This window comes from Lepisosteus platostomus, chromosome 12, assembly GCF_059453375.1.
Source record: "Lepisosteus platostomus isolate fLepPlt1 chromosome 12, fLepPlt1.hap1, whole genome shotgun sequence".
Lineage (NCBI taxonomy): Eukaryota > Metazoa > Chordata > Actinopteri > Semionotiformes > Lepisosteidae > Lepisosteus > Lepisosteus platostomus.
Genome location: NC_142622.1, coordinates 5,011,365 through 5,033,126, shown reverse-complemented (window position 1 = coordinate 5,033,126; position 21,762 = coordinate 5,011,365). Strand labels below are relative to the sequence as shown.

Sequence of the window (21,762 nt, the reverse complement as noted above, 5' to 3'; positions counted from 1 at the left end):
ACTGTTCATAAATTTGGAAAGAGATCCAAATCATACTAAATTTCCCAATGAAGCTTTATTGTTTTTTATTCTAACAATCATAACTACAGAAAAAAAGAAGTGGTTCCAGTTTAGTGTCATTAGCAATTATAAACGGAATGAAATTTTATTTTTCTGCAGTATGAGTCATCCGGACTTGGTCTGATCAGCAGCAGATTACGGACTACTCTCAACAGAATACAGGAGAGTCTTATTGACTTGGTAAGGACAATTTTTTAATGTTACTCTGTCTAGAGAAGCCTGATAGAATCTCTTAATTTCCCCGTGAATTTCCCAGTGAAATTCGCTGGGAAATGGCTTGAAGCAATGACTTGAACTAGTATTTTGATTTATCAGTCCTTCTGTAGGGTTGTTATTTAACAGTTTGGTATGAGAGATTGGAAATAAAAGGACAGATAGCAGTAGATAGACCCTGATCTTAAATAAACAGTTTGTCAGGCAACCAATTAAAGACCTACAGAATCCAGTGTCACACTCTGCTTTGTTAATGCTTCACTTGACTGGTTTCCTAACACACAGCCCAATCTTTTCTCTGCGATGGGTGTTAAATTTCGGATTGGATTCTGGACCATCAGCAGTTTCAAACCCTGAAACTGAGTTATGTTAGGCTGTGGAAGAAAATTAATCAATATCTTTGACAAGCTAAGGTTTTTTTTTTCATTTCTAGTACACAGACTTTGTATGAGCTAAAGGTTTTCTGTATTATGTTCTGTGCCTTACTTATATCTCATAACTTCCCTGTAATGAAAAACATAAAAGTTCTAGCCAATAATCTGTGATTTGTAGCAAGATTGCTTCTTTCTTAGTTTTTCATTCTTGAAAAGGATAAGCTTCAGTACACATAATCGAATGAAGCAGTCATTCATGTGTTGCCTTGTCTATTGTATATTGTAATATACTGTACAATATTTGAATATTTCAAAGAAAAAGTTATAAAAAAATTCTAAATGAAGACATACCTTGGAAAAAAGGTTGGTTTGGATTTCATTGTGCTTGGCATTGTATGTACTGTATTGCATTGACATAATTATTTTTATCTGTTTGACTTTGGTATATATTTGTGAAAGCTGAAAATAAAATGCATTTTCTGTTTTCTAATAAATTTTTGGGTCAAACTGAAGCCTCCTTGATGGTTTATGTTATTCCCCACCCTGTGCCTGTTGCTTGCTGGGATAGGCTCCTGCTCCCCTGTGACCCAAAATGGATGAAGCTGTTAGAAAATGGGTGGATGATATTTGTATTTTAGGAATTTGACAAGGCTTCCCTATTAGCATAAATCAAATATTGCCATATATTCCTGCACACATCTGCTTAAGTACTCCTATGTATCTCTTGCAGGCAATTCGTCCCTAGATTTAAGTTACTTCTTTCATCCTGGATCTTAGTTTATCCCTCGGATGCCTGACTGTCGTGAGTTCTGGTGACCATGGGGGACAGTTGTTTGCTTCCTTGTTCTCTGCAACCAGTCTTTACATACTGTTTGGATATGGGGTTAAGATGTTTTCTGGTAATGTGGGAACAAGGTCTTCCTCAGATTTGAATTCTCGGGTCCTATATAGAACATCCATGTGTGCTTGTCTTGCATTTAGTATACAGTTTCCAATACCTGTAAGAGCTATAAACCTCCAAACGGTCGTACTCTGCTGCCCTTGATCCACACTGGGCTATAGAGTGCTTGTGATGGTACCCATGCTACCATTTTCTCTATGAGCTAAATATTCCATTTGGAACAGGTGGCAGGGTGGGCCAGCAGGGCCGCCTCACAGCGCTGGGGCCCTGGAGGTCAGTTTTGGACCTGGGCCGCTGTTCGTGTGGAGTGTGTGTGTTCTCCGCCTCCTTCACGTGCATGGGTTTCTTCCGGCCTCTCCAGTTTCCTCCCGCAGTCCAGCGGCCCCGGTGTGAGCGTACGCGTGTCCGTCTGTCTGTCTGTCTGCCCTGCGAGGCAGAGGCGCCCTGTTCAGCGTGGATGCTGCCCTGTGCCCGCTGCTTTCCGAGACAGGCTCTGGCTCCCTCGCCACCCAACTTGCCTACTTTTGCACTGGTATCTTCGTGTCATGAGCATCATTTCGATATATCTGGCACAATATCTGTTTGTCGATATCCCTGCTGTTCAGATTTGCTTAATTCTTTTTTGTGGGGTGAGGTTACCCTTGTAATAAAGCATGTCCTGTCTTATATTTTTGTTTTGTTCCTTTTTTATTCAGCCTTAATGGAAAGAGGTTAGTAGTAGCACACGGTCAGCTTCTGAGTATTATTTGCTCAAGCTTGATTAATACCTGCTCAAAATGAGTTGATACCCTGTTCTGTTACATTCTTGTCTGATTCGTTGCTTGGGACTGTCTAACATTTTTCGCATCATGCCTGTATTTGATAATATGTTTTTCAGCGTGTGCATTTTCACAGTTCAGTAAGTCTTATAAATGTAGTGTGGGCTAAATCGATAATGATAGATGATAATAATGTAATGAGGTTTTTTTTTTTCCTTTGAGGGATTCAATTTAAATCCCGACCACAACTCGAAGAAGATATGGGGTAGAATAATTGTTACAGACTGTAATTATTTTATTCCATATGCAAATAATGTCATAGCTGGGGAGGGTTTTGTTTCAGCGCTGAAAGGCCTATGGATTCTTAGCGTGCAGTAATTGAATTGGCTATTTAAGATGAGGAGCTGGACCTGGAGGCCTGTTTTGTCCCCTCCTCTCAATCCTTGTGTGTAGTTCTCACAGTAACCATGCCTCAGATACAGTACAGCTAGGAGTTATGTGGAACCACGCAGCAGCTTGAATTAAACCCTGGGAGTTCTAGGAAGGTACTGACAAAAGAGGAGATGTCAGTTCAATCCCAGGCCGCAGAGATTACAGTGAGTGTGCTGCCCGAGAGTCAGTTCTATATTATGCTACATTTAATTAGGAAACGATAAGAGTTGAAATATAACACAGAGAACAGCTGGGTGACTGTAACAGCTTGGATGAAAATACTTCTCCCTTTGATGCCTTTTATTCATATTCAGAAAGACTTTTGAAAATGAACGTCCTTAATTAACTTTGGATTGGTAGCGCAGCTAAAATGTCTATATTCCATGCAGAACAGGAAAATGTAGCCTATCTAAAATCATCGTGACAAATGAAAACAGTGCCAGTGCTGTGCCAGGCAAATGAATAATTTTCCTTTGTCACTGTTTTTTGATTATTAATTGAATTCACTTCCCTGCTCTGTGAATGTCGTTTCTCAGCTTTGTGTACTGTCCTGGCCAAACTGTTGCACCAGGGGGAGGTTTCAATCATAAATGCACACAAAAAGTGTGGTATTGTGTGGTGACGGATAGAGTAATTTCCTCAGGATCTGTTAAGGCAGTGGAAAAAGCCTTAACAAAAAAAATGGGGAGGTAAGCTAATTTACTGTATATAATATTTAAAGTAGAAAAATCAGTAAAAAAAAGTTTTTTTTTCTCTTTTTAACCATTACTTGCTGTTTAGTGTAACATCCAGGTTTGCTGGCAGGATATTATTTGAAACTGAAACTCTGCACCCATTTTTATTCTTCTCTTGATTATCATTGTGATTATTACTACAAGAGTCTTTCTAATTACTTCTTTGCTCTCCATGGAATTCTGTCTTGTGTGCTGCAGATCACAAAAAGTGGACAGCCACTACAAAGACTGAGATGAAAGTGTCTGGCTTTAAGGTGAATTGCTGAACTGTACAACAAAACACAGAAACACGTGTACTGGCTGGAGAGGATAAGCCTCTGGGGATTTATAGAGCTCCACAGCTCTACTTTGACTTCATACTTATCTGCAAATTATATGATTTTTCAAGGGATTTGACTCGCCTGATATTAAGTTCTTAAAATATTATTGCCTGAAGTGAAAGCACTGTAGATGGCTATTTAGCTTTTCTCCTTTGAATTTAATTAAAAGCAATAAAAAAACCTTTAACTTTACTCGTTCTTTTTATACCGTGAGGCTATTTTTGTAGACTCATAATAAATCATTCATTATTCAGGATACCACATCTTTTCTCTCTATATATTTTCTCTCGTGAAGACGATGTGATGAAAGGCTTTCTAAATTCTTTTTTCTGAGCCCTTAAATGCCTCTCTAAAATATGCATAAGGTGTGGGATGGAGAGCAGTAAGAGAATCTAATAGATTTATTCGTTGATTATGTCTCATGGAGTCCTGTATTTTGTTCAAAATCCAAAAGATGTTTCACAAGGTAAAAGGGTGCTTTAGTTACTTTGCAGTAACTCTATTCAACATTACCTTAATGTTTTAGAAGTGCTTTGAGAGAAGCCAGCAGCAAGCCCATGGTGTAGCTCAGAGATTACAGGGTTCACATTGGACACTGGACTAACTTTTCTCAATAACTTCCTATAGGAAGAGGCTTAGTCCCACTTGCACAGCACAGTCCGGTTCATATTGTTTGACCAGCCCTGTCTGGTCTATCTGGATCCTGCTCTGCAGAATAAAATCAACCTTATCTGTTGTTTCAATAAGACAAGCATGGGTCAGCAGAACCTAAATACTGCTGTTGTAGCCCCTTTAAATTAGTTATTTTCTTAACCAAAAAAATAGATCAATAGTTTCCATATTGAAGTCACAGATCTTAAAAACATAACTGCAGCTACAAATTACTGAGAGGTAAAAGGGGAAATAGTATCCTAACAATTGTGTGCTCACAGGAATTTATGTAGTAAAACAATTGCAAGATTTATTAGTATATAGTGAGCCCTCCTGCCCAGCCAGTGAGTAATAATTTGAGCTTCATCAAATGCTTGTTCACTGGAGTTCGCAAAGCCATGCAATTCAACCTGCCAAATATTCTCTTTAGCCCTGCGAGCACTGAGCTCATCACTCTTCTCCTGTGGCTCTACAGTCACACAGCTGGGCTTCTGAAAGCAGAACGATGGCTCACCTTCAGCAATCCGCAGTGCGTCTTCACATTGTGCACCTTCACACAGTTTTGTATTTCCCAGTGGACAGACAGATATACAGTATGGTGTGCAGATTTCTTAGAAATCCTCAAGATTTATTATGGGTTTTGCTTATATAAGAAAAATGCATCACAACAGAAATCAAATATAAATTTTACATGGTCATCTTAGGTTGTGACTGCTCTGCATATAATCATCTTGGAATATGAAATTATATAAGATCACCTTCCCAGATTTAATTGGATGGACGGAAATACTGCTGTACGTATGACGCACACTAAAACACCAAAAAGTGTCATTTGGTGTGTAGGCCTGTATTTCTTTTTTTCAGCTTATGAATTTAATTACATATATTCGAGGCCTGTTAAAGTCAAAATTAGACGTACATTATGACAACTCATTTTAACAGTAGAGGATAGAGTGTGGAGCTGCATCAGCGAGTGAGCTGGAAAGGAGAAAGAAGAAAAAACAAAATGTTTCAGCTGGATTGATATCTTCATCCCTTCTTTGTCTCCACTGTCAAAATGTTCTTTTTTTTCTTTTTTATGCTTTCAGTAATAGGGATGTTTTTGTTTACGCTCCATGTCGTTTCCCCTCACTGAATGAAATGAGCATTTTTAGTCTGATGCAGAGAAGACTACAATAAGAACCTGATGCAAGTATCCAGATCCTCAAAGGCACTGACAGTGTCATCCCGTAGGATTTCTTCAGCACGAACAGCGAAGCACGAACGAGGGGGCACGCAGAAACTATATGGAGTGCAGTTAAAACCGAGAAAAGGAGGCACGTCTGTACCCAAAGTGTTGTGGGAGTGTAGAACTACCCAGCCATGTCATTGAAGCAGGCGCCCTGGTTTCTTTCGTGTAATGGCTGAATGCAATCAATTAACTGCTAATTATCAAATGGGTTAGATGGGCTGAGTGGCCTATTCTAGTGTGTCACCTTTCTTATGTTTATATGTACGTATGTGACATGATAACAGTTAAAGATGCACTACATCTGAATACATTCGGGACATCCTTTATTAATGCTTATGATAGTGGAATAATGATTTATAACACAATAATTTGGAGCAGGAAATCTTCTTCAGGTGGTGTCAGACTGAATAGGTTTGTTCTACGATAGTTCTGCTGGGTCTTCTGTTGGGTGCCATCCACAGAACAGAGTGGGATCACTCAAACAGAAGAGCTTTACTTCTTGATATGGAAAATATTTTTCCTAATCTTTGCCTGAAGCCACTAAAATCAAATATTTGTTTAATGAGTTCAGATGTACGGTAATGAGAGTTGCACTGAATCTGTTGTGGTATCATTTTGTGGATACAGGGGAAAAAAACTGCTAGAAAATGCCGTTCTTAAGGTTTCTGTTTCCCCGAAGTAAAACATAACTTACTAGAAATAAACCTAAATGCATTTCCGGAAGTTAAGCACAGTGTCTCTGTATACTATATTCTGGTATTTTATGTACCAATTTGTTTCTAATCATTTTATGCATTTCCATGCCTTATAATTAAAAAAAAAGATTACCCACCTTTTTACTGTTTTATTTTTTGATATTTTATTAAAGGCAGCACAGTGGCTCAGTGTTTAGCGTTGCTGCCTCACTGCTCTGGAGCCCTGGGACCTGGGGTGGTGTCTGCATGACGTTTGGGTCTTGCGTGCCATCCAGGGTGTATCCTGCCTTGCGCCTGTTGCTCTGGCCCCCCAGTGACTCTGTGTTGCACGATGTGGTTAGAAAATGGATGGAATATTTTATTAAATGTTAGTGAACTCCAGAACACTTGATAATCATTTTATTGTAACCCTACTCTGTTGCCTGGCTGTTTGTTCAGTAGTCAGGAGTATAAAGCTATTGCTAATGATCCCAGGAACACTTTCATGATTTTTTAATACAATATTGGTAGAAAAAGTGGAATGCAGTTGCGTTTAATTTATTGTCAAAGGTATGATGGCGTAAGTCCATTGCACTGTTCTGCTCAAAGCAAATGCTAATGTTAATTATTTTAATGTTAATTCTTTATTCTAATAAGAAAACAAATTTGGAACATTAAGAAGGGATGACAGAATGTGTTATAGAATATACATGACAGTAATTTTCTTCTAACTCAGCAGCTGTAGGTGTGACTTACACAAGAAGACCACATAATTGTTCATCAGATTAGATGCTTAAAATGCTGAAACAGAATTTTTGTGAGGGCAGGGTGTGACATTCTGAGTGGATGTCATTTTTAGCTCTTTAGGTGAGAAAATATAGAATCACATTAAGTATATGATTACTATTTTATGGAATATGACAAAAAAAGCATACTTCTGTATATTGCTTGCCCCCTGGGTATTTATGTGCTTTCTGTACTGTGCTTGTAACCAATATTAAAGTCCTGTGCCAGAAAACACTGCTGATCTACAGTACACTCGAACATTTCAAGTTTGCATTTACGAAAATGAGTGTCTTTTATATCTGCTCGCACATCTGATAGCTAAAGAACAAGTTTTCCCGCAAAGGAAAGTCAAAAGGAAGACAAACACGGAGTGCTGACTGTTGCGCTTTGAAGCCACAACGAAGGGGGCTCATCATTGTGCTTTTTCCTTCTACTTCTCAGCATGGAGTTGACCTCTGCTTTGCTCCTTTAGCAGCCAGTTCACGCTGACACAACAACACTCTGTTGTGCGTTGGTCCATATAGTATCCTAGATACAGTATTTGTATTTCCAGGACAAAAATCAGCTGTGCTGCAATGTGAATAAAGTATTGCTTTTATTTTTACTATACAGTATGCTATCATTGGGTGTAATTGTTAACTCATGGCTGCAGAATATTAAAAGGATTAAAGCTTCCATAAATGGTCTAGTGGTTGGGGTGTCCCTGAGAAGCGTTCAAGATGGAGGGAGGGAAATCCTCGGCAGAGTATTCTGTATGTTTTCAGCTTGTGGGGTGCAGCTTGAGTGTAGGTTGGGGGAGATTGTACACAACGTTTCTGCTCTCTGTGCGGGAAAGGGAGAAGGAGTCAATACTGTGTTCTCAGTGAGGGGGTGGAGGTTCGCAGAAAACAAGTGACTGCTCAGAGCACAATGATTCTACAGAACTGAGAGCTGGGCACTTGGAAGAGAGATCTTCTTAGGCCCTTGTTTACAGCCCAGAAAACAAAACGGTGGAAAAAATAATTCAAATTATACACGCTCAAAACACTGAATGGATGAATTAGTACTCAGTATTGGAAAACAGTCAAACGTTTGTCTAGTAGAGAAAGTACATACTGTAGCAGCCTCCTACCTAAACCACATCTACAAAATCCACCTCTCAAAACAGTTGAAATGTGAATAGTGCAAAACCGAAAGAATCCCTAGTGAAGGAAAGCTTGTACCTTGTATATACTTGTAATTCTTTCCTGTATATACAGTAAGAACTACAGTAACTCCCTTCAGATAGAATGGTGATGAACAAGATGCTAGCTGTTTTCTACAGGGATATGGTTGTTATTTAATTTACTTAACTGAAGGGGAAGTGAAATGCAAAACTATTGTAACAGTGTACATCCATCAGAAGATGTAGGAATATTCAGTTTCAGCTTAAAATAATGAAGTATTTATTGTGGTGCTATGCATACTGCTGCAGCTTCAGTTGAATAGCAGTTGTCCTTTCCACCTTTTCTTCATGGTTAGACTACTCGTGAGTTATTTTTAGAAAGAACAAAAAGTCAAAAGTTGTGGGGATTTAATTTTCTTCAGCATATATCCTGTGCAAGGTTTCCGAACCTGACTGATAAATATTTAATGCTATTTTTAGATGGCGGGTCATTTCTAGATGACAGGGACAAAAATGTCAGTGAAAGAGGGTAAACCATGTCAGTTACGTTTTTTACATCTTTTAAAATGTTTTAAATCATTCATATGCAGTGCTGAAAAGGCTTTCTTAGTCTTTTTACCCGGGCTGTTGAGCACTGCAGTCCACAGACGTCTATGTACAGTGCCCTACAGAAGTCATCAGGCTGACTAAATTGATTCAGAGAATAAGCTATTTAACCTCTAGCAATAATATGCATTTCCTAGTAATGAGTGAAAATCATGGGCAGGGGAAATGAAGAGTTTATTCATGAACAAGTTATTTTCTAAGAATGAGGGGCCCTGCTTTATTATTTGTTAGACATTATATACGCAGAAAGAATCTTTTAGGTTTATGTTAAAAAAGTTCACTTATTCATGCAATGATGTGCCAAGGAGGTGGTTGGGACAGGGTACATCATGAGCTGTAAATTAAAAAAAAGCATCAACATTGTTTAAAAAGATAAAAAAAAAGATGTATACACGTTTCTTTTTCTGGTGGAAGACACTGATATGCTCTAATGTTTTGTTTTTCCTCTTACTGTTTTGAGACAACACTCTGTATATAATGAGGTATACTTTTTACATTCTGCATTCTTACATTTCATCAAGATTTGAAGGGAAGGAGTGTTGGGTTGTTTTTGCTTACTGTGTGCACAGGAGACATCAGATTTTTTTGGACTATTTTGTAAATGCCTACTTGTTTAGATCATGAACAGAACACTGGATTCTCTGTTAGGAAGCATTTAGATCATCTCATTTATTCTTTTCACATTTTGACTATCTGAGAATAGAAGTGTGCAGACAGGTTTTTCTGATTCATCACTGTCAGCAAGCCTGCTCACATTGACTTTGAGCATAATTTGAAGCCTGTTTCAACAGTTCGGTCTGCAGTTTTCGATGTGCTTGTTTTAGCACTTCTGAATCACCCTGCAGTGTGTTTCTTATATCACATCGAAGTGACAAATCTATGGAACGGATGTGTAGACAGTAGGAAACAATAAGGAAAAAAAAATATGGAGCACCAATAGAAACCTATTGCCTACAACTGCAACAAATCCACCAATTCATTTTCAGAAAAACGCACAAGTCATAGCAGGTGCACTGACATTTTATTGAAGTGACATGATGTAGAAAAATTCAGCATGCTGATTATCACTTGTCACCAACAGAGTTGATCCGCAGGGTGTCTACTGTGAAAGTCACAGGCTGGTGACGTGTAGGGCCACTGTTGGAAGCAGTATAAGATGTACATCTATAGTTCGTGCTTCACACCAAGTTGCGGATGTTTGTGGTAATCTGCCCCATACCTCTAGCTCGGACAAACGTGTTCGTGTTCACGTGACTGTGGCTTCTATACTTGAGATGCCACATGTCATCCCAGAGTATTCCATAGATGTTCAGTGGGGCTTGGTTCAATGCACATTGTACATCCCCCATATAACAAGAAAGCCGTTGTTACACAAGCAGTGTGTGTTGTCCAGCTGGAATCTTGTCGTGTGATGGTAAGCAGAAGTAGCACCAAGTGAGGCACCAGGACAGGCCAGTGTGGTGCTGTGCTGACAAGTTAGTCTTTACTGACTAGAGGCTTCAGCCCAGATCATTACTCTTGGATCCCTCCAACAACTGGTTTGTTATTCACAAAAACTACGTTCTGCACCTCTGCAGTACATTGTCTCATCGTTGTCCCAGTGATTTACAGAAAACCTTGACCGATCGCCAAAGCGGACTTGGCCTCACTGCTGGCCAGTTCCTCTGGCCACTACACACGATACGTACAGATGGCACAAAGTCAAAGATACAGTATAGCATATAGATTGCCTTCTGTTTTTCTTTCATGATATTTGCCAGCTTTGACATTCAACGGGTTAAATCACATCGGCTGTGCCTAATCAACTGTCTTACTACTGAGAGGATTTATTGCCCATGTAACAATCGTAATCTTAATACCCAACATTTGTATATTTTATTTTTCTAAAAACATACATCCATAAATAGTGATGAGTTTGTTTTCATGCTCAGTAAATATAAATGTGACATTTGGATGTGATACATCAGTTTATCCAGTTGAACAGGATGAAACCCAGTTGAAATAAGACTGACCAAAAAATCTAATTGCAACTAAGATAAATGTTTTCCCAAGGACATTTTAAGTACTCCAGTACTTCAGTCATAGGTGATTGGACATTACATTAACGTCTGTCACAAGCTATGATTTATATCACGTATGTGTGTCGCCATACTGTTGCTGAAGTATTTTTCTAATAATATCATATGTGTGAACAATGATGGTGTTCTGTCCTCACAGATTACATTATTTGTCTGTTCTTACAGTATGTGCAAAGATTTAGGCTTCTTTATTGGAGAAATTGTTTATTGTTTCTCATTCTTTTCACCTGTCTGTTACTGAAAAATAAACATACTGTAAGTGTTTTGTAATGGTGTTAATTCTTTTAGCTATCTCTAAATCAGAGTTCTCTGGTCCTGTTATGCAAAAACAGAGTTGTTTTCAGCTATTTTTATTATGCTTCAAATGCTATTTTTAGACTTTTTTGTAAATGAAGTGAGATGAAGTGCAATTTACCTGAATGATTTTTACATGATTAATACGTGTTTCTGGTGTCTGGTCAGAAAAGCGTTTGTGGGCAGGTGTGTACATGTCAATCACATTTAACATTGGGTCTAGTGGGAAAGAGGCTAATTCATACTCAGGCATAGCCTGCTCAATAATTAGTTTGTAAATTATGCACCTTTATTCCTTTTAACACATTTCTGGACGAGCAGCATTTATTTAGCAAATTACAAAACTAATATATCTGTCGTATTCTAATTGGTCCTGTTTTTGTGGCTTTGAGCTCATCACAGGCAGGTCCGCTTATCCCTCTTGTAAATGAGAAATGCTCCTTTCAGTGAAGATTTGAATTACAGTGTTATATTGGATCTGTATGCGGTTGTATTTGTATGTAGTTTTTCTGGCTGCCAATTATTTTGTGGCAAGATAGGTTAAGGAAAATATGTAAATGTGCTGAGTGTTTCTTTTATAAATGAAGTGCAGTGGAAGTTTCTTTATTAAGGTCCAAGAGCTGTACTTTTAAAAGTGATTCTGTGACTAGTTTAATCTTATAAATAAATATGCTGCTCATGTAATCTTCCGTAGTGCATCCCGTCCGTGTCACTTTTTTTATGTCATCTAAGGGCTGATACACCTGGTGACGTGCTTATTATTGTTGAGGCTTTAAGTATGCACCTGTTTGACAAAGGGGAAAATAGTATGCTATTGTGTAATGTAATAGGTATGAATTACTAACAGATATGTCAATTGCAAATCTTGTGATGTTACAAAATGTATTTGTAATTAACTTTTTTTTCTGAGCCCAGAACATGTTAATCATGCAAACCTGCCTTTATCAATGAGCTGTTTGCCACTTGGTTCTGAACTGAATCAAATTTAAACCCAACACTGTTGCCATCCAGAATTCGTTGCTTAACAGTAAAGACAGCCAGGCGTGACTGTCGGAATATGTTGGCTGGAAGCATCATGCTGTCCTTGTTATTCTTAGGAGAAGAGCTGAAACACTGAGTGTTTATTGTAATGACATGGCACTACAGTAATCCTTTGGACAGCTGGAAACAGAACACAGGCAGATTGTTAAGTGAGGCTAGAATTTATTTTCAGTGACAAATGTTGAAAAAAGAGTCACTGCTGTAAGCCTGTGTTCATTCATTATGGTGCCTCAAACGCACTGTTGTTTCTTGGACCTGATTGGATAGCATAGAAAGAAACGTTTTTTTCTAAATCAACATTGGAATACAAACTAGAGAAAACAAATGGATATGAACAGGAAGTGCCTGTAAAGTGCTTGAGAACAGGAGCATTTCTGTTTTACACAAAGGGTGGTAGGAGTTTGGAACAAGCGCCTTCTTTGCCATGTTGTCAAAGCCAACAAGATCACTTCTGTCAAGAAATGGCTAGATGAGATCCTCAGGTCAATTAATAAACAATTGAGCAAGGTGAACTGAATGGCCTTCTCTCATTTGTGAGTTTTCTTAAGCTCATACCAGGCTTCTTTTCATAGCTTTTCAAATGTTTAATTGAATTGTTTGAACCTTAGAAGCCATTATCAGAAATAAAATGGATTCTTGCATATACAGTACAGTATCCTTCAGGATTTTTCATGCCCCTACACAGAAAGGCATAAAATGCCATTTAACATGTTTAGGAACAAGTAATAGGTTTATTCCATGCTGAAAAGAGAAGAAAGAAAAGGCAACGTTTCGGCTGTGGAGCCTTCCAAAACGCTGTGTTTTCTCTCTTCTCTTTTCAGCATGGAATAAACCTATTACTTGTTCCTTTGCAGCCTATGCATTCTGACACAGCTACCCCCCTGAACTACTATAAAACATGTTTACACACACAACAAATATTTACAGATTGGATAATCTGTCCTGCTCCATAAATATTGCCATACTGTACTCTTGATAGCATTGTCATATTTATCACAAATAATGACCAGAAAACATACAGGTCACATCTATTCAAATAGTCCTCCTCTGGTAGGGATCATACCTGCTGCATTGTGCCTTTTTGTGAGATTCTGGCACTTCTGCGGAGAGTGTTTGACCTGTCCTCTGGGTTCATCAGACCCTTTGGTGTCTCTTTATGAGCTGCCTTCTTGAAGTTCGAACCACAAATATTCGACTGGGTTGAGATCTCGATAGTTGCATGGCCAGTTCAGAAGAGTTATTTTGTGAGCAGAAAATTTTCTTTCTTCAGTTTGGATGCGGTGGATCATTATCATGCTAGAATAACCATTTCCATGCGAGCTTGAGCATCTTGGCAGAAGGACCTAGGTGTCTGGCCAAAATGTCCTGGTATGTGTTGGATTTCATGACTCCCCCATCTTAACACGGGCTCCAGGATGTGAAGACACAAAGCTACCCCAAAACATAATAGACCTCCCACTGTATTTCGCAGTGGGCAGGAGTGTTTTCTCAGTACGAGCTGTACCTTTTTCATACCAAACATAACATGAGCATGTCCAAAAAGCTCAATTTGTGTTTCATCCGACCATGAGACATGGTTCCAGTCGTCCTTCAGATGTCGTTTGCCAAACCGGAGCCGCCTCTCTGAGTGGTTGAGAAGCGGTTTGAGAAGCGGTTTCTTCATTGCAGCCCAACCACGACCATGTTCCAGTAAGGCCTTTTTTCTCAAGGTTTAGGACCAACACGAATCGCAAACTTTCAGTCTGAATTAAATCATGTTTTATTGCATTTTCTCTGTACAATATGTAATAAATGACACATAGTGCAATAGTTAGATATTGTAATGTGCACTGTACTATTATATATGCTGTAATAAATTATATTGTTTTGCCATCTAACATATTGTGCAAATGTGGTAGTTTTTAAAAAAAGAATTATACATATTTTATACCAATATAAACTAATTCTATTAATTTATACAGCTGCCTGATATTAATTTCTTATAATCAGCTTATTTTTATGAATAGGAATCTTTCTGGCAGCAAAATTTATTTTGACAGGCTAGAGAATGTAAGACTTTTGGACTACATGTTTACACTGACAGTATTTGCTGTGGGCTGGCTAAGAATACTCAGACATCAGGAAAAGTTTGGAATTGTGGGTAATGAATGAGTTAAAGCCTTCGGTACCTGTTCTTTTTATGAGACACATGGCGATTACCTATTAAAACCTGGTTCTCACTTAATTATAGATAATTGCTTTTCACATCTGTTAAACATCAAGTGAGACATGGTAGCATAAAATTATGACATTAAGAGCATGATTCATTATTTCTGCATATTGAACTTCAAAAACTCATTTATTTTACTGATGACCATGTTTTAAAAAATCCCATGAAAAGAAATACAGATTAAATAACCTAGGCATTTATTTTTCCCCTTTGGAATGAACAGATAAGTCATATTTTGCATAGCTAAAGCAGATGATTAACTTTATCTAATAAAGCGATTGTTCCATTACCTTATGCGTTTACTGTCATGTTATCTGGTTTTGCTTTTAATGAGGTGCATACCAGTACGTGAGGTGAGATAGTGAACAAGAAGGTGCCATTTCAAGTAAAACTAGAATAAAGAGAGGAGCTCCATTTATTAATATTTATCTTCAATTATAATCTTTTATGTTATAAAGAGAAATCTTAGTCCCTGCTTCTTTCACACCCAATAATATCGATAGACCATCATGTTCCATTACGTGTCTGGAATGTCATTAAGTAATGTGCTTTTATTTTCATGTAGTTTAATAAGAATTTTGTATGATGTCACCATATCAGCATTGCTCTAAAGTAAAATTCAATTAATTCATTTTATATTCTTCCCAAAACGGTCCTGTTTTATGGGCGACAGGCTACACTGCCACTTGATCCTCTTTTCTGTCCTTGGAGAATGCTGAAATCTAAAATGAAAGTGTTCCTGAGTCCAAATTCAACTTGAGTAATGTTAGCCTAGAAAGAGACAGTAACAAAAATCACCCTATTTGTTTTTGTGCAAGACATAAGTAAGATATTTTTTGGGGGGAAATCAGTTATTGTTTGTAGTTGTGAGATTGACTTCAAATAAGACATTGGCTTTCTGATAATCTAAGGAAAGAGAGTTGCTTCTGGGACCTTGAAACATTTTGGTTTAATGAGATAATCTTCATTTATCTCTAAACAATCACTTAACTGCATATTATGTTCTTATGAACAATGATTGTAAGAATCAGATATATTCCTGTCTTTCTGGAATTTCCTGCATGGTCTGGCTAAAAGGAACTGGACCTTTTTATTGATGAGCAGTTATGATAGGACCTGATTCAAGTGATCAAAATTCTCAAAAACACGGACAACAAAGTCAGTCCAGTGGACTGATTCAGGATCTGCAGTGAAACGTGAACCAGTAGAAACTACATTGAAGTGCATTGGAAAAATGGGTGACACAGTGGTGCAGTGGTTATCACAGCTACCACACACCGCATGGGTCCAATGTTGGTAAGGTGCTATTTGCATGGAGTTTGTATGTTTGCATGGGGTTCCTCCGGGTGCTCAGGCTTCCTTCGCCAGTCCAAAGACAGAAAAAAGAGAGCAAATTCTTAAATCACAGTTTGATGAGAGACTGCATACAGTTCTGTGTGCTAAAGTTGTTGGAAATCAATTTAATCCAAGAACTGTGTGCAGAAAAAAGACTAAAGCAGTAGCAGATCAGTTATAGGCACTGGTGATTAAGAGCCCAGTCTCAGGGGTTGAAATAGATGTACAAGTGAAAGGTGCTAAATCTCTTCAGTGTAGGACAAAGGACAAAGGACATTGACAGGATATTGCTGTATACAATCATAATGGTATACATATGGTCACCCCAGGAAACCAAACTACACACATTGCTTTATACAAAAAGTTTTTGATATGTGAAAGCATTCAACCCATTTCAGTGCTGTGTTTCTGTCGAAACCCTGACTGAAAAAGGTTTAAATAGCTCTTGAGATGTAAAATGAGATTGTAATTAAACTGCCACCACCTGCTCCAGATTGTTTTGCAGACAAAGGAAATAAGGTGGTAGTTGTTAGGTGTGATGGCAGTAGGCTTTAGATTTATTCAGATTTATACTGTACTTGATGGTGGAACTCAATATGCACAGCAGTTTAGCAAACAATTTAAATAGAATTTAGTGGAACATACAGACAGTAATAAAGCTGCATAGTGTGTAAATAATTGTTATTTGATACAACTGGTAGCTATTAAATAGTCCTCTAGTGAGGTGAAAGCTGTGTGTAATTGGACACTTAAAAGCAAACATTTTGTTTGTGGTTTTACTAACAGCATGATTATATTGTAGCAAGCTCTGTGTTTGAATATATAGGTAAAAACTGAAGCAAATAATTTGTAGTGATTTCTCAAATTATGACTAAAGACATATTTGAAAGAAAAACTAAAATAAACGTAAATGACTTACTGTAAGTCTTAGGTGTTGAACTTTCATTTGTTTGCCATAGTATTTAGATTACAATTTATATCATATTACATTTAGGTTTATTATAGTAAAATAGAGAAACAAGTTCTTATAGAGATTTATCATCTTGTGTATTTTATTCATAGCCTCAGCTTAAATTGAGTCTTGATTGGACTTCAACAGTTTACCATTGTATATGATGAATGAATACTATTAAACCTTAGGGTTTCATTGTTTATATTTTTTAATTTCTCTTTTATTCCTCCATATTTGCACATTCATTTTTTCCCTTGCAATGTTTATGTGCATTCACATGTATTATTTCAAACTTTATTTTTATTAAAAGGCTGCTTCTTCAGTGAACTTTCTGATAAATGCATTTTTCTCCATTTTCCCGAGCATTATGGCCAAAATGTCTTGCCTTATGTGATAGAGCTGATGAAGTTTCAGGTTTTCATGAAGATGAGATTCTTAATTTTTCAAAGTGAGGAACAAGGAGGCCTTAGAGTACTTGAATGTGAAAAGTAACCTGATGTCGAGTTTAGCAAAATAATTATTCAATGAATAGTAACCAGTCATTGCTGAAAACCTATTGGAATACAAGATTTAAGATTAAGCAGCATTTCTTTGCTGCTGTATGCAGTGAAATCTGGAATTAAATACATGCCAGACAAAAGTTTTGATATTTGACTTTTCATAAACAAAATGTCCATTTATTGTGATAGTGTTCCAAAAATAACGGTGCTCTCTTCAAGCTACATTGTTTTTTAAAAACATATGTGGTTATTCTTCATCTTGAGTTTTCAAAGTGAATAGCATCTTTTCAGTTTGATACAAGGCTACACAGTATTATGTCAATTAAGGTAGAATCGGAGACATGTCACTGCTGTCAGTCATGTTGGTGGACCTAAAGGGTGCACTCTTCCCTCTGGGCCAAATGTTCCAATTACTGGAGCAAATTCGTGCCTCAATTTGTGCTTCAGGGTGCGCTATCATCGGTGCCTTCCTTTTGGTGGTTTTAATAATTAGAACGTTTTACTTTTGAAAATGTTTGTCCACATCAAGACCAGTGTCTGCACAGCACCCCCATTTTTATCAGTATGTCGTAGCGCTCTCGGGTTCACGTGGGGTATGCACCCTCGCTGCTGCCGCCTCAGGTCGGCCCCACCGATGGGGACTCGAACCCGGGCCTCCGGGATTACTCAAAAGGGACCCAGCCAGTTGAGCTACCGCGCTGGTAAGCCGGCTCTCACAACCTGCAATGTCCACCGTTTGCATATTTATATATCCATCTATATATTAGGACCATGTAAAGCCTAAACTGCTACGAGTGGTTTTGAGTTATGGATATTTTCTGTCTTCAGTTGTACATTCGCTTTTGAAAGATTGACTTTAAAAAGTCATCAAACATTGTAGCCAGGCATCTGTAACAGCAGTGTTGTGATATTGTTTTGATAAAACCTCAACACTTGTTCATTTCACAAAACTTGCAGCATTGTTTGCCTAAAGCAGTGAGCGAAATGTGAATATAATTATGAATGTAATTACAGTGACTAATGGCTGTCGTTGGTGAATAGGGAGAGGTTTATGATGTGGTAGCGATTAGGAGTGGATTACAGTTGTACATTGCTTCTGTGCTGAGCTGACTGAATGCTTTCCTGAACACAATTGAGTTTCCCTCAATGTTCTCTCCTGGCTGATGCAATAGTCAGCATTCTGGACTTGTTTCTCCATTCTGGAGGATGCAGTAGCAATAGAGAGAATAGAGGCACATTGAGAGGAATGGAATGGCAAAATGGACAACTCAAACTCATGTACAGTATATAGTAGATGTATAGCCTGGTTTGTGTCCTGCAATTCAGACATTAAAAGTCAAAGGAAGTATTGATCTGATGTCATTAACTCTCATAAAATTCTTTTAGTAACAGTACCCCTCAAATTTCAAAATTGGCCATTATTTAAATATATACCTTATAAAAAGGTTTTGATAAGTTTGTCCTTAAAACGATAAAACAAGAATGAAAATATTGCTAAAGTCTGATGCGGTTATTAGCATATAACTAGGAATTTGCTAACCTTATTGGGTTAAGTTGCCCTTGAATACACCAGTGCACTCTCCGGAATATGGAAGTCTTTCCCTGAGAGATTGTGCTTTCTGTTCGGAAGCTCCAAAGCTGAAGAAATTAAGAACAGTTACAAACCAAAAGTGGCTGTTTACAACTGCTTTGAAGCAAAGCCATTTGCTTTCATGCCAATGGAAAGATGTTGGAAGGGTATGCACAGGTTTGTTATGTCATCTTAGCCATTTGTTATGTTTTGATCTGAGGTGGAGGCCAACGCGTTCAGCTCTTAAATGTAGAAACAGTCACAATTAGGTCTTCAACACTTCCTGCCTGTTAATGAATGAGAGCAGCCACACTGCCCTTCTTCATCAAACGTTTTTGTTGTTTACAAAAATAGAATTAAGGCTCAAACTCATGCACTGTATTAATCATGGAGAACCACAACCAGCGACGTCAAATGAGGAATGGGAAAATCCTCCCAGACATTTTTTTGTTAGTGTACTTTTGTCGACATGAAAAAAGGATACAAAAACAGAACTAGGATAAAATCCAATACATGTTGCAGTAAGTATGAAAAATGTGAAGTACACACGTTCGTGATTTAGATGTGAAAATGGGGAAGGATATGAACTCAACGGTCATACAACTGCTAATTTCTGCGGCAAAAAAAAGACATTACTGGATACATGTGTCACTGTTTTGCAGGAGGCAGCAACAGAAAGTGCTGGGAGCCATGGAACTTCTGAAGAGCGAAAGGAGAAGGTGCCAAGCCCTCATCTGAGCCAGTTAGTGGTATTAACAGCCAGCGAAACACTGTATGGACTTGCAGAAAGAGTGGTTGCCACAGAATCCCTGTAAGTCCTGTATTCTCTTCACTGCCAAAATATCTTTTCTTACCCACTAGAGCAAGCCCAACAACAGCGCAACATTCTCAAAATGAGTAGCTGTCCTATTTGAGCTGAAGGTGTAAGTCTGTGGATACATGTTCCAAAGGATGCGCTAGTGCTTGCTTTTGAGGTATTAGACATTATAAATTTATACTGTGTAATGTTTGCAATATTACTAAACTGACATTGAGTACTGGGTACGGAATGTGTCCTGGGTGTATAAAGAGTAACCGCGATCATCACGCTTTCTTGTTTCACAGGTTCAGCCTTAGTGCCAAAAAGCTTAGTTTAGTGCTGTATCGTGTTGTTCTATTCATGCGCCATGTGTAAGAACAGAATGTGTGATGTTTGTAACTTTGTCTAGAAGCATAAGATGCTTCTTACCACAAAGTACCCAAAGGTGAAGATTTCTCAGAGACCAAGGACTTAGTAAGAGGTTTGTTCTATTATGAAACCAGCAGCTATATCACCCTGCAACTCACAACTGGCAACCCACTGGTGTTCAGCAGGTGTGAGCCTGGTCAGTACCTGGATGGGAGATCTCCTGGGAAAACCTAAGGGTGCTGCTGGAAGAGGTGTTAGTGGGGCCAGCAGGGGGCGCTCACCCTGCGGTCTGTGTGGGTCCTAATGCCTCAGTATAGTGACGGGGACACCATACTGTAAAAAGGCGCTGTCCTTCAGAGGAGACTCTCTATGGCCATTGAAAATACCAGGGCATTTCTCGATAAGAGTAGAGGTGTAACTCCGGCGTCCTGGCCAAATTTCCCCCTGGCCTTTACCAATCATGGCCTCCTAATAATCCCCATCTCTGAACTGGCTTCATCACTCTGCTCTCCTCCCCACTGAGAGCTGGTGTGTGGGGAGCGCATCTTCCAGGTGGGTGCTGAGCAGTCAAGTTTGCAGACAACACTAAAGTAGACAAATGAGCAAATACCACTAGAACGTAGATAAATGTAGGGTTTTATATGCAGGAAGCAGAAACAAACTCTAAATACAGCTTCGGAAACACTAAGATAAAAGAGCCTGCTTATGTAAAGCATACAGTTGTGGTCATCGCATAATACGATGCTGTTTTGGATGTATTCTGGGCCTTAAAGAAATGGAAATGGACAAGCTGAAGGAACTGAACCTTTATTGTCTTGAACTGAGAAGGCTGCGAGGGGACTGGGTGCAGTCCTCCAATGCCCTGGCGAGGTGGAATCAGCGGTGACACACACACACACACCTGAGGACACCAGCTGGAACTCCTTGGAAGTGAAATTAAAAGCTGAGAACAGGAGGCCCTTCTTTACCCAGAGGGCTGTGGAAGGAAGGGACAAGCTGCCCGGTCATGTTGTTAAAGCCGGCTCCCTAGCTGCTTTCAGGAATCTGCTGGATGGCTCTTTAGATCAAATGGCTACTAACAAACAGTCTAGATCAGCCTTCACTTGCACCCACTACCCACTCGTACAGTTTCATTTCTCTTATGTTCTTTTGTATGGTCAAGTTATCATATATCTGACCATCTCAGACTTTATCCTTAGCTTAACTAATATTATCTTCATTACAGTGTATTATTTAATACAATGCGGTTGTCATACATAGCCTTAAACTTAATTTGACATTTTGACATTTGCCAAATACACCTTAAATAAGTGACTTCATTGATTTGCATACAGTATGTTTAGATTTTCTTCTCCAATCCAAATAATATTGAGATTTTCAAAGCACTATTAAAATATGCTTCCTGTGTAATGTTTCTCTTATAAATTGACTCTTTCTCTTATGAATTGACCCTTTCATCAGTTTACATTATGCTCTTCACAAATCCTGCCTTCTGATCACCAGTCTTGTTGTCTATACTTTCTGACTGAAACAGACTTGGAACCCAACAACAATTTTTCTATTGCATTGGAAACCTAGTTGTGTGTCTGGATACAAAAATACTACTGTCTTGGTTGCCAGACGGCAGAAAGCAAATGCGAGAGGAATGTTAAAGAAGTGTGAGGCAGGAAAAGATAAGCTTTTAATCTCAGAGACAAAACTTTAGAAAACACTTAAGTCACAGTTACTGGA

At 38.4% G+C, this 21,762-nt stretch overlaps 1 protein-coding gene across 2 annotated transcripts in view; it reads left to right on the top strand.

Annotated features, from left to right (window-relative positions):
* vps50 (VPS50 EARP/GARPII complex subunit) overlaps window positions 1–21,762 on the top strand; it is a 131,481-nt gene that overhangs the window by 96,630 nt on the left and 13,089 nt on the right. For both annotated transcript variants that reach the window (XM_088600541.1, XM_088600540.1), the window contains 2 exons: window positions 160–240; window positions 19,526–19,674. In XM_088600541.1, coding sequence (XP_088456667.1) covers window positions 160–240; window positions 19,526–19,674 — 230 coding nt within the window. The remainder of the gene's footprint in view (window positions 1–159; window positions 241–19,525; window positions 19,675–21,762) is intronic.